This window comes from Onthophagus taurus, unplaced genomic scaffold, assembly GCF_036711975.1.
Source record: "Onthophagus taurus isolate NC unplaced genomic scaffold, IU_Otau_3.0 ScKx7SY_16, whole genome shotgun sequence".
Lineage (NCBI taxonomy): Eukaryota > Metazoa > Arthropoda > Insecta > Coleoptera > Scarabaeidae > Onthophagus > Onthophagus taurus.
In genome coordinates, this window is record NW_027248941.1 from 1,444,773 (window position 1) to 1,457,918 (window position 13,146).

A 13,146-nucleotide genomic window follows, 5' to 3' on the forward strand; every position below is an offset into this window, starting at 1 on the left:
TTGTTCAAAATTAAACAAGGAATAACGTTTGTAGGCAACATTTTTTAAAATTATCAATTTTTTAATTTCCCTGTGAATAGTACAAAAATTAATTTCAAAATTATCTTCCTAATTATTGATTGTATCAAAATATTTTTTAAATAAAACTTGTTCAAAATTAAACAAGGAACAACGTTTATAGGCAACATTTTTTTAAATTATCAATTTTTTAATTTCCCTCTGAATAGTATAAAAATGAAAATTTAAGATTATCTTCCTAATTATTGATTGTATCAAAATATTTTTCAAATAAAACTTGTTCAGAATTAAACAAGGAACAACGTTTATAGGCAACATTTTTTAAAATTATCAATTTTTTAATTTCCCTCTGAATAGTATAGAAATTAAATTCAAAATTATCTTCCTAATTATTGTTTGTATCAAAATATTTTTTAAATAAAACTTGTTCAGAATTAAACAAGGAACAACGTTTATAGGCAACATTTTTTAAAATTATCAATTTTTTTAATTTCCCTGTGAATAGTACAAAAATTAAATTCAAAATTATCTTCCTAAAGAGTGATTGTATCAAAATATTTTTCAAATAAAACTTGTTCAAAATTAAACAAGGAACAACGTTTATAGGCAACATTTTTTAAAATTATTAATTTTTTAATTTCCCTGTGAATAGTACAAAAATTAAATTCAAAATTATCTTCCTAATTATTGATTGTATCAAAATATTTTTTAAATAAAACTTGTTTAGAATTAAACAAGGAACAACGTTTATAGGCAATATTTTTTAAAATTATCAATTTTTTAATTTCCCTCTGAATAATATAAAAATAAAAATTTAAGATTATCTTCCTAATTATTGATTGTATCAAAAAATTTTTCAAATAAAATTTGTTCAGAATTAAACAAGGAACAACGTTTGTAGGCGCCATTTTTTAAAATTATCAATTTTTTAATTTCCCTGTGAATAGTATAGAAATTAAATTCAAAATTATTTTCCTAATTATTATTAGTATCAAAAAATTTTTCAAATAAAACTTGTTCAAAATTAAACAAGGAACAACGTTTATAGGCAACATTTTTTAAAATTATCAATTTTTTAATTTCCCTCTGAATAGTACAAAAATTAAATTCAAAATTATCTTCCTAAATAGTGATTGTATCAAAATATTTTTCAAATAAAACTTGTTCAGAATTAAACAAGGAACAACGTTTATAGGCAACATTTTTTAAAATTATCAATTTTTTAATTTCAATATGAATAGTACAAAAATCGAATTCACATTTTTCAAATAAAAATCAAACGTGATAATAATACTGCTTTAATCAATAAATACTTATAACATTTAATAATCATTCTCCGCGAAGATTCATTTTGTACATAATGACTGCTTATATGTACAAAACGCGCCAGAATCACCTCCAAACCCGAAATAATCATCAAATTTGGACAAATCACCCGATTTTGACCAATCTAAATCAATCGATTAGCGAAACAACAAAAAATTCGAAAAGATCATTAATTTGTTCGAAATGACACCCAAAATTAACTCCTCCATTCTAGATTTGAACAAAATTAAAACGCAATAATAAATAATGGGGTTAAATAATAACCGAATTCCCTTTAATTGAAGGTATACAACAAATTTCGATCATAAAAATGATAAACCCCATTAATATGTCTAAGCACTTTCCCCTCCACCAAATGTCGCGCGTAATTCACCGCTTCCCCTCGATCTCGAGCCAAACCATACTCAAGCAGCCAATCGACGAATCTCGCCCCCGAAAAAACTTTCCGATAAACTTTTAATCTCCACCGTTTATCCTCGGCGATATCATCGCGACATCTAACGAGGTGATGCGTCACGAATTGGTCGCAGATGTGTTTCGTGTCGGCGCTGAGCTCGTCCCAGCTGGGTAAGATTAAGGTGTTAGCCCCGTACCATAATTTTCGCCAATATTTTAGTAACGGGAGCACGATGTCTTTGGTGTCGGTGCCGAAAACGGCGAAAACTATGATGCTTTGTCCGAAATTTAACGTTGTGTCTAAAAATGAGAGCTCGATGTAAATCCCCGAAATTCGATCCATTATTAAAGTCCAAATACATAAAGATAAACCCTAAAATTAATCAAAAATTAAGATGATATTAGAATAAGATGGATTTAATTTACCACAAACATCGAACATAACAATAAAATTAATAAAACGACGTGTCTCAAAATTTGTGCGTCGTGGGTATCGGGTTCTTCTTCGATCATTTCGATATCTTCATCGATGGGTTCTTGGTATCGCCTCAAAATATTTTGGCATTCATTTTGTGGGGTTCCCCCACCACATCCCGAAGACGGGGTGGCGCAAGAAATTGAATTATTTCGTTTGCGTTGGGAATTAATTTTGGGTTTAAATTTTTTGTCGATATCTTCTATATCGACCACCACAGGGGTTGAAGTGTTTCCCCCACAACATCCACCACCCTCCAAAGAACTCCCCGCTTCGCATAACGTAGGATTCGACTCAAAAGTTTCCGCGACATCATTAGCTAAAGTTAAATACCGCTCGTGACGCCTCCTATATCGTTGATGAAGAATTAAGCACCCAACGGTTGCTAAAAAATTAAAAATTAACCAAAAAAAAAAGAAATTTAAACCAACATACCGATAAAACAAAACACCAACAAGCTAACAGCCACGATAGCTTGATAAACCCCGTAGGCGAAATTCGGGTTATGCTCCTCAAAGGGCAAACTACTTTTATCATAAGCTAAAAGCAATCCAGATAACGCGACGGGAAATCCAAACCCGATAAAATAACACCACGGCAACAACTTAACCACGAAACACAAACTTCGACATTGCAAAAACAACAAGACCATCGATAAAATGGCCGTCCACAGCCGACTAGAAAACACTCCCACGCTAAAAATCATAAATTGTAAATACTGGACCCAGACGGTGTTGTTTTCGCCGATTGTTTTCCATAAAATCGCCCCCAAACACGACGTTAATTGAGCTCCGACTAAACATCCGGTCACTTTGTGGGGTACTTTTGATAATTTTTTGGTTAAAGTGAAGACTAAAAGTACCCAAATCGAACAGATCACGCCCAAAATGCTCACGTCGAACATAAACGATTCTAATTGTTTGACGTAGTCTTGCGAATCGCCGTTCGGAAGGCTGATCATTTTCGCGGAAACGAACATTAGTGGGGCGCTGATGAATGTGCAGGCGACCATTGCGCTTGCAATCTGAAAAAAATGTTGATTTAGTTTGATAATGAATTGAAATTAAGGTTTAAAAATGAATTTTGATACTAACAAAGAAAGTTAAAGCAAAGAAGTACTTGTACTAGAAGTAGTATTTACATCGCGACTTTATTATGTAAAAATAGCTATTGTATGCTAAGGCAAGGGAGATATATTTTTGCTCGTTGTGAACATTTGTAATCAAGTTGACGTGAAGAAAAATATATAGAGCAATTTGAAAAACAAAAGCTAATAATCGCTTAAAATTGAAGATGTATACTAAAGTATGGAAAATGCATTTTTTTAAATTATGTTATATCAAAGTACCCTTAAAATTCACTAAAGAATCACCCTTTGAAGTTTGTTGCAGTCATTCAGATACACCCTGTATATCAGTATACAGCATCATCTAGTAGAGATATCGAAAATTGTTATTAAAATAATCGATTTAAAATCACATTTTAAGCATATTGTTCCAAAAATTTTTTGAGAAATCAATAATTTTGAAAACGTACTATTCACAGGGAAATTTTAATTAGGTTATTTTTAAAAAAATTTCTTATTAAAAGTTGTTTATAATTGGATTCTGTACAAATATTGTTTATAACATTTTTTTATACGATCAATAATTATTGAGATAACCTCAAAAATGTCATATATATGTTATATATATCAGTATACAGCGCCACCTAATAGAGATATCGAAAATTTTTATTAAAATAATCGATTTGAAATTACATTTTAAACATGTATTGTTCGAAACATTTTTTGAAAAATCAATAATTTTAAAAACGTACTATTCACAGGGAAATTTTAATTAGGTCATTTTAAAAAAATTTTCTTATTAAAAGTTGTTTATAATTGGATTCTGTACAAATATTGTTTATAAAATTTTTTTATACGATCAATAATTATTGAGATAACCTCAAAAATGTCATATATATGTTATATATATCAGTATACAGCGCCACCTAATAGAGATATCGAAAATTTTTATTAAAATAATCGATTTGAAATTACATTTTAAACATATATTGTTCGAAACATTTTTTGAAAAATCAATAATTTTAAAAACGTACTATTCACAGGGAAATTTTAATTAGGTCATTTTAAAAAAATTTTCTTATTAAAAGTTGTTTATAATTGGATTCTGTACAAATATTGTTTATAAAATTTTTTTATACGATCAATAATTATTGAGATAACCTCAAAAATGTCATATATATGTTATATATATCAGTATACAGCGCCACCTAATAGAGATATCGAAAATTTTTATTAAAATAATCGATTTAAAATCACATTTTAAACAAATATTGTTCCAAAAATTTTTCGAAAAATTAATAATTTTAAAAACGTACTATTCACAGGGAAATTTTAATTAGGTTATTTTAAAAAAATTTTCTTATTAAAAGTTGTTTATAATTGGATTCTGTACAAATATTGTTTATAAAATTTTTTTATACGATCAATAATTATTGAGATAACCTCAAAAATGTCATATATATGTTATATATATCAGTATACAGCGCCACCTAATAGAGATATCGAAAATTTTTATTAAAATAATCGATTTAAAATCACATTTTAAACAAATATTGTTCCAAAAATTTTTCGAAAAATTAATAATTTTAAAAACGTACTATTCACAGGGAAATTTTAATTAGGTTATTTTAAAAAAATTTTCTTATTAAAAGTTGTTTATAATTGGATTCTGTACAAATATTGTTTATAAAATCTTTTTATACGATCAATAATTATTGAGATAACCTCAAAAATGTCATATATATGTTATATATATCAGTATACAGCGCCGCCTAATAGAGATATCGAAAATTTTTATTAAAATAATCGATTTGAAATTACATTTTAAACATGTATTGTTCGAAACATTTTTTGAAAAATCAATATTTTTGAAAACGTACTATTCACAGGGAAATTTTAATTAGGTTATTTTAAAAAAATTTTCTTATTAAAAGTTGTTTATAATTGGATTCTGTACAAATATTGTTTATAAAATTTTTTATACGATCAATAATTATTGAGATAACCTCAAAAATGTCATATATATGTTATATATATCAGTATACAGCGCCACCTAATAGAGATATCGAAAATTTTTATTAAAATAATCGATTTGAAATCACATTTTAAACATGTATTGTTCGAAACATTTTTTGAAAAATCAATATTTTTGAAAACGTACTATTCACAGGGAAATTTTAATTAGGTTATTTTAAAAAAATTTTCTTATTAAAAGTTGTTTATAATTGGATACTGTACAAATATTGTTTATAAAATTTTTTTATACGATCAATAATTATTGAGATAACCTCAAAAATGTCATATATATGTTATATATATCAGTATACAGCGCCACCTAATAGAGATATCGAAAATTTTTATTAAAATAATCCATTTGAAATTACATTTTAAACATGTATTGTTCGAAACATTTTTTGAAAAATCAATAATTTTAAAAACGTACTATTCACAGGGAAATTTTAATTAGGTTATTTTAAAAAAAATTTCTTATTAAAAGTTGTTTATAATTGGATTCTGTACAAATATTGTTTATAAAATTTTTTTATACGATCAATAATTATTGAGATAACCTCAAAAATGTCATATATATGTTATATATATCAGTATACAGCGCCACCTAATAGAGATATCGAAAATTTTTATTAAAATAATCGATTTGAAATTACATTTTAAACATGTACTGTTCGAAACATTTTTTGAAAAATCAATAATTTTAAAAACGTACTATTCACAGGGAAATTTTAATTAGGTTATTTTAAAAAAAATTTCTTATTAAAAGTTGTTTATAATTGGATTCTGTACAAATATTGTTTATAAAATTTTTTTATACGATCAATAATTATTGAGATAACCTCAAAAATGTCATATATATGTTATATATATCAGTATACAGCGCCACCTAATAGAGATATCGAAAATTTTTATTAAAATAATCGATTTGAAATTACATTTTAAACATATATTGTTCGAAACATTTTTTGAAAAATCAATAATTTTAAAAACGTACTATTCACAGGGAAATTTTAATTAGGTCATTTTAAAAAAATTTTCTTATTAAAAGTTGTTTATAATTGGATTCTGTACAAATATTGTTTATAAAATTTTTTTATACGATCAATAATTATTGAGATAACCTCAAAAATGTCATATATATGTTATATATATCAGTATACAGCGCCACCTAATAGAGATATCGAAAATTTTTATTAAAATAATCGATTTAAAATCACATTTTAAACAAATATTGTTCCAAAAATTTTTCGAAAAATTAATAATTTTAAAAACGTACTATTCACAGGGAAATTTTAATTAGGTTATTTTAAAAAATTTTTCTTATTAAAAGTTGTTTATAATTGGATTCTGTACAAATATTGTTTATAAAATCTTTTTATACGATCAATAATTATTGAGATAACCTCAAAAATGTCATATATATGTTATATATATCAGTATACAGCGCCGCCTAATAGAGATATCGAAAATTTTTATTAAAATAATCGATTTGAAATTACATTTTAAACATGTATTGTTCGAAACATTTTTTGAAAAATCAATATTTTTGAAAACGTACTATTCACAGGGAAATTTTAATTAGGTTATTTTAAAAAAATTTTCTTATTAAAAGTTGTTTATAATTGGATTCTGTACAAATATTGTTTATAAAATTTTTTATACGATCAATAATTATTGAGATAACCTCAAAAATGTCATATATATGTTATATATATCAGTATACAGCGCCACCTAATAGAGATATCGAAAATTTTTATTAAAATAATCGATTTGAAATTACATTTTAAACATATATTGTTCGAAACATTTTTTGAAAAATCAATAATTTTAAAAACGTACTATTCACAGGGAAATTTTAATTAGGTTATTTTAAAAAAATTTTCTTATTAAAAGTTGTTTATAATTGGATTCTGTACAAATATTGTTTATAAAATTTTTTTATACGATCAATAATTATTGAGATAACCTCAAAAATGTCATATATATGTTATATATATCAGTATACAGCGCCACCTAATAGAGATATCGAAAATTTTTATTAAAATAATCGATTTGAAATTACATTTTAAACAAATATTGTTCCAAAAATTTTTCGAAAAATTAATAATTTTAAAAACGTACTATTCACAGGGAAATTTTAATTAGGTTATTTTAAAAAAATTTTCTTATTAAAAGTTGTTTATAATTGGATTCTGTAAAAATATTGTTTATAAAATTTTTTTATACGATCAATAATTGTTGAGATAACCTCAAAAATGTCATATATATGTTATATATATCAGTATACAGCGCCACCTAATAGAGATATCGAAAATTTGTATTAAAATAATCGATTTGAAATTACATTTTAAACAAATATTGTTCCAAAAATTTTTCGAAAAATTAATAATTTTAAAAACGTACTATTCACAGGGAGATTTTAATTAGGTTATTTTAAAAAAATTTTCTTATTAAAAGTTGTTTATAATTGGATTCTGTACAAATATTGTTTATAAAATTTTTTTATACGATCAATAATTATTGAGATAACCTCAAAAATGTCATATATATGTTATATATATCAGTATACAGCGCCACCTAATAGAGATATCGAAAATTTTTATTAAAACAATCGATTTAAAATCACATTTTAAACAAATATTGTTCCAAAAATTTTTCGAAAAATTAATAATTTTAAAAACGTACTATTCACAGGGAAATTTTAATTAGGTTATTTTAAAAAAATTTTCTTAAAAAAGTTGTTTATAATTGGATTCTGTACAAATATTGTTTATAAAATCTTTTTATACGATCAATAATTATTGAGATAACCTCAAAAATGTCATATATATGTTATATATATCAGTATACAGCGCCACCTAATAGAGATATCGAAAATTTTTATTAAAACAATCGATTTAAAATCACATTTTAAACAAATATTGTTCCAAAAATTTTTCGAAAAATTAATAATTTTAAAAACGTACTATTCACAGGGAAATTTTAATTAGGTTATTTTAAAAAAATTTTCTTAAAAAAGTTGTTTATAATTGGATTCTGTACAAATATTGTTTATAAAATCTTTTTATACGATCAATAATTATTGAGATAACCTCAAAAATGTCATATATATGTTATATATATCAGTATACAGCGCCGCCTAATAGAGATATCGAAAATTTTTATTAAAATAATCGATTTGAAATTACATTTTAAACATATATTGTTCGAAACATTTTTTGAAAAATCAATAATTTTAAAAACGTACTATTCACAGGGAAATTTTAATTAGGTTATTTTAAAAAAATTTTCTTATTAAAAGTTGTTTATAATTGGATTCTGTAAAAATATTGTTTATAAAATTTTTTTATACGATCAATAATTGTTGAGATAACCTCAAAAATGTCATATATATGTTATATATATCAGTATACAGCGCCACCTAATAGAGATATCGAAAATTTTTATTAAAATAATCGATTTAAAATCACATTTTAAACAAATATTGTTCCAAAAATTTTTCGAAAAATTAATAATTTTAAAAACGTACTATTCACAGGGAAATTTTAATTAGGTTATTTTAAAAAAAATTTCTTAAAAAAGTTGTTTATAATTGGATTCTGTACAAATATTGTTTATAAAATCTTTTTATACGATCAATAATTATTGAGATAACCTCAAAAATGTCATATATATGTTATATATATCAGTATACAGCGCCACCTAATAGAGATATCGAAAATTTTTATTAAAATAATCGATTTGAAATTACATTTTAGACATATATTGTTCGAAACATTTTTTGAAAAATCAATAATTTTAAAAACGTACTATTCACAGGGAAATTTTAATTAGGTTATTTTAAAAAAATTTTCTTATTAAAAGTTGTTTATAATTGGATTCTGTAAAAATATTGTTTATAAAATTTTTTTATACGATCAATAATTGTTGAGATAACCTCAAAAATGTCATATATATGTTATATATATCAGTATACAGCGCCACCTAATAGAGATATCGAAAATTTTTATTAAAATAATCGATTTAAAATCACATTTTAAACAAATATTGTTCCAAAAATTTTTCGAAAAATTAATAATTTTAAAAACGTACTATTCACAGGGAAATTTTAATTAGGTTATTTTAAAAAAAATTTCTTATTAAAAGTTGTTTATAATTGGATTCTGTACAAATATTGTTTATAAAATTTTTTTATACGATCAATAATTATTGAGATAACCTCAAAAATGTCATATATATGTTATATATATCAGTATACAGCGCCACCTAATAGAGATATCGAAAATTTTTATTAAAACAATCGATTTAAAATCACATTTTAAACAAATATTGTTCCAAAAATTTTTCGAAAAATTAATAATTTTAAAAACGTACTATTCACAGGGAAATTTTAATTAGGTTATTTTAAAAAAAAATTCTTATTAAAAGTTGTTTATAATTGGATTCTGTACAAATATTGTTTATAAAATTTTTTTATACGATCAATAATTATTGAGATAACCTCAAAAATGTCATATATATGTTATATATATCAGTATACAGCGCCACCTAATAGAGATATCGAAAATTTTTATTAAAATAATCGATTTGAAATTACATTTTAAACATATACTATTCGAAACATTTTTTGAAAAATCAATAATTTTAAAAACGTACTATTCACAGGGAAATTTTAATTGTGTTTAATTTTTGGAACAACATATGCTTAAAATGTGATTTTAAATCGATTATTTTAATAACAATTTTCGATATCTCTACTAGATGATGCTGTATACTGATATACAGGCTGTATCTGAATGACTGCAACAAACTTCAAGGGGTGATTCTTTAATGAATTTTAAGGGTACTTTGATATATGAACCATGGGCGACTTCGGCCCCCTTAAAGAGCTACACCCCTCCAAAAATGGCGGAAAATTTTGGTTTAATTTTTTTTTCTCACAAACTAAAAAAAAAATCATTTAGTATTTTAAAATCACCCTGTATATGACATAGTTCTCATACACTAATTATACAGGGTGTATCACGTAACTTTTTCGTTAGAACTTTTCCAGGTTCCACTACTCGTAGAGATTTGAAATTTTAGTAGCATGGATTGTTCATTTCGAACTTTTGATTTAAAATATTTTCAAGATGGCTGCCACTTTCGGTCTACCGGAAGTAGACTATAATTTCGTTATTTTAAATGGAATGCTATAGTTTTTATTACACCTTTTAATTGTATGCGAAAAAATATGTTGACTTTGATAAAAGTTACTGGTACCTAACATTTGAGACACCTGTATTATTATTATTTCTGACATATATGACACAGTTCTGATTCATTGATTATATAATTATGCTATAAATCAATGTACAGCATCTTGACAACTTAACAGCATCTGAAGAGTAATCGTGCAAATTTAGAGCGTTTTTGAATGAACATTGACTGAGATATGGGGTTAACGAACCAGTTACGTGAGACACCCTGTATAACTATACTACAATTAATATGGTTTTTGCGTACTGAGATGTTTTACGCAATAGTTATACAAATAGTGATGGTATACTAACGCACTGAAAGTATACTACTGCTACCTATGAAGAGTAGTAGCCAACGTTGCTAACGGCCAAATATCTACAACGAAGCCCAATAAAGGTAAAACGCAATAGAACTACTGCCTCGGCTAGAAGATGCTACATCGCAACCTTATGGCTACAGAAGACACAAGGTTGCAAGGAAAGATGAGAAGAGAATGGATGAAGGTAAGACTGCAAATCAGTGATTATAGAAAAAAATTTAAGTTTTAAAATGAGATAATTTGAAGTTTCTAGAAAAATGTTTAAGTGTTAAGCGCCATCTTTTGATTGTATTAGAAATTATATTAAAAATTAATTTTTGATTAAATTATTATTAATTAAGTAATGTTGTTAATTTTTGCAATAAATTTGGTGATTAATAACAAATTATTTGTAAAAATTTAATTATTTGTAAAAAATGAGATAATTTGAAGTTTATTAAAAATTTTTGAATGGTGAGCGCCATCTTTTGATTGTATTTGAAATTATATTTAACAATAATTTATTAATAATTAAGTAATATTATTAATTTTTGCAATAAATTTGGTGATTAATAACAAATTATTTGTAAAAATTTAATTAATTGTGTTTTTAAAACGATATAATTTGAAGTTTATTTCAAAATTTTTAAGTGGTGGCGGCGCCATCTTTTGATTGTATTTGAAGTTATATTTAACATTAATTTATTATTAATTAAGTAATATTGTTAATTTCTGCAATAAATTTGGTGATTAATAACAAATTATTTGTAAAAATTTAATTAATTGTGTTTTTAAAACGTGATAATTTAAAGTTTTTAGTAAAATTTTTCACTCACCAGATCGATATCGATAGTATATTGGGTGGCAAACACAAAAACCGTTGGAGCAGCCGGAAACGTCCCATATAAAAACCCATACGTGCTCAAATCCGTGGTTTCAGTTTCATTCGATCCTGGTTTAAAAATATTTATAACTTGCCGCGTCACAATCGGCAAAACTAACCTAAAAAAAAAATATTAAAACGTCATTTTTTTAAATTTTGAGGTTATGTTAATTTACAATTTGCAAATAATTAAAATCCCAGGAACGACCAACGTAGCGCCTCGTAATTTATGAACTTTCCCAACCATCCGTAATCCCAATAAAAATAAAGCTGATGCAGAAAACGCCGATCCCAAAGCCTTCATTTAACCAAATAAAAAGTTAATAAATTAAATTAATTCAATGTTGTTTGATTAACCTTTAAAATCTCACTCAAATAAACAGGAACTTTGTGCTTAAACATTAAATTTCCAATTATCCCTAACAAAGTCATCAAAATAATTGGATTTAAAAAAATACTTTTCATTACAGAAACAGTTAATTTAAATTTTTTCCTATTCTCAACCGATAATAACAAACCCGTTTCACCATTACTTTCACTATTAATACTAACAGGAGATAATTCCCCATAATTCCTTCGTTTATGAATTTCCATCAAAACAAATCCAATCGGGTTTAAAATCGCCAAACTGATCGGGGCCATCAAATACAAATAAGAAGCATACTCCGGGTGAGATAAACTATAAAGCGCAACCACTAAAACCAATTAAAACACCAAATTAACTCAACAACAACAATAATTTTCGTTTTAATTCACCGATTGGATACCCGATAGCGAAATCATTACTTTGCGTACAAAAAATAGCGAAAATACCAGCCCTTCCAAAATTAAGAGGTCTACTAATTAATAAAGTTACGATAATCACAGCAAAAAATACGATTCCTTTTGAAATTAAGACACTTAGTAGAAAGAGCCAATTCACCGACGTTAAATCTAGCTCGGCGAGGGACATAAAAATCAATGATGGCAAAGCGAACGTCCCCACGAATGTATTAATCCCTTTCGCTTCAGTTTCCGATATCAAATTCATCCTTCCAGCTAAATACCTAAAATTAAGAACGAATTAGATGTAGGGAAATAAGTGAGGTTAGATTTACCCGCAAGATATTATAACGAAACATTGCGTTAAAGCCGGGTATAAATTGTCGATTTCGGCCCCACTTTCCGACATTGTAGTTTAATTTGTTATAATATTGGACTTTAAACACTAAAAAATTAATTAATTAATAAAATAAGATTGACAGAGAACTTAACCTACAAATTAATCAAGGATTTTCATTGTTGGTCTAAATCACTTTTAATACTTATTATTATTATCTTTTATCGTTTAATTATTATCGATACGTGCCATATTGACGATTTTTTTTGCTCTATTTACTTTGCAAGTAATGAATAAGCTTTTTTTTTTCAGTTTGTTATGAAATCGGAGG

General features: G+C 25.4%; 1 protein-coding gene across 1 annotated transcript; it reads right to left on the reverse strand.

Moving 5' to 3' along the window:
* Nucleotides 1-1,300: 1,300 nt before the first annotated feature.
* Nucleotides 1,301-13,146, reverse strand: LOC111416246 (integral membrane protein GPR155 homolog anchor). The gene is made up of 9 exons (XM_023048217.2): nt 12,975-13,146; nt 12,814-12,923; nt 12,473-12,762; nt 12,074-12,411; nt 11,893-12,014; nt 11,670-11,835; nt 2,651-3,239; nt 2,167-2,600; nt 1,301-2,113 (listed from the first exon to the last, which is right to left on the reverse strand). The coding sequence occupies exons 2-9, from the start codon at nt 12,885-12,887 to the stop codon at nt 1,619-1,621; spliced, it is 2,508 nt and encodes an 835-aa protein (XP_022903985.2). The 5' UTR covers nt 12,888-12,923; nt 12,975-13,146; the 3' UTR covers nt 1,301-1,618.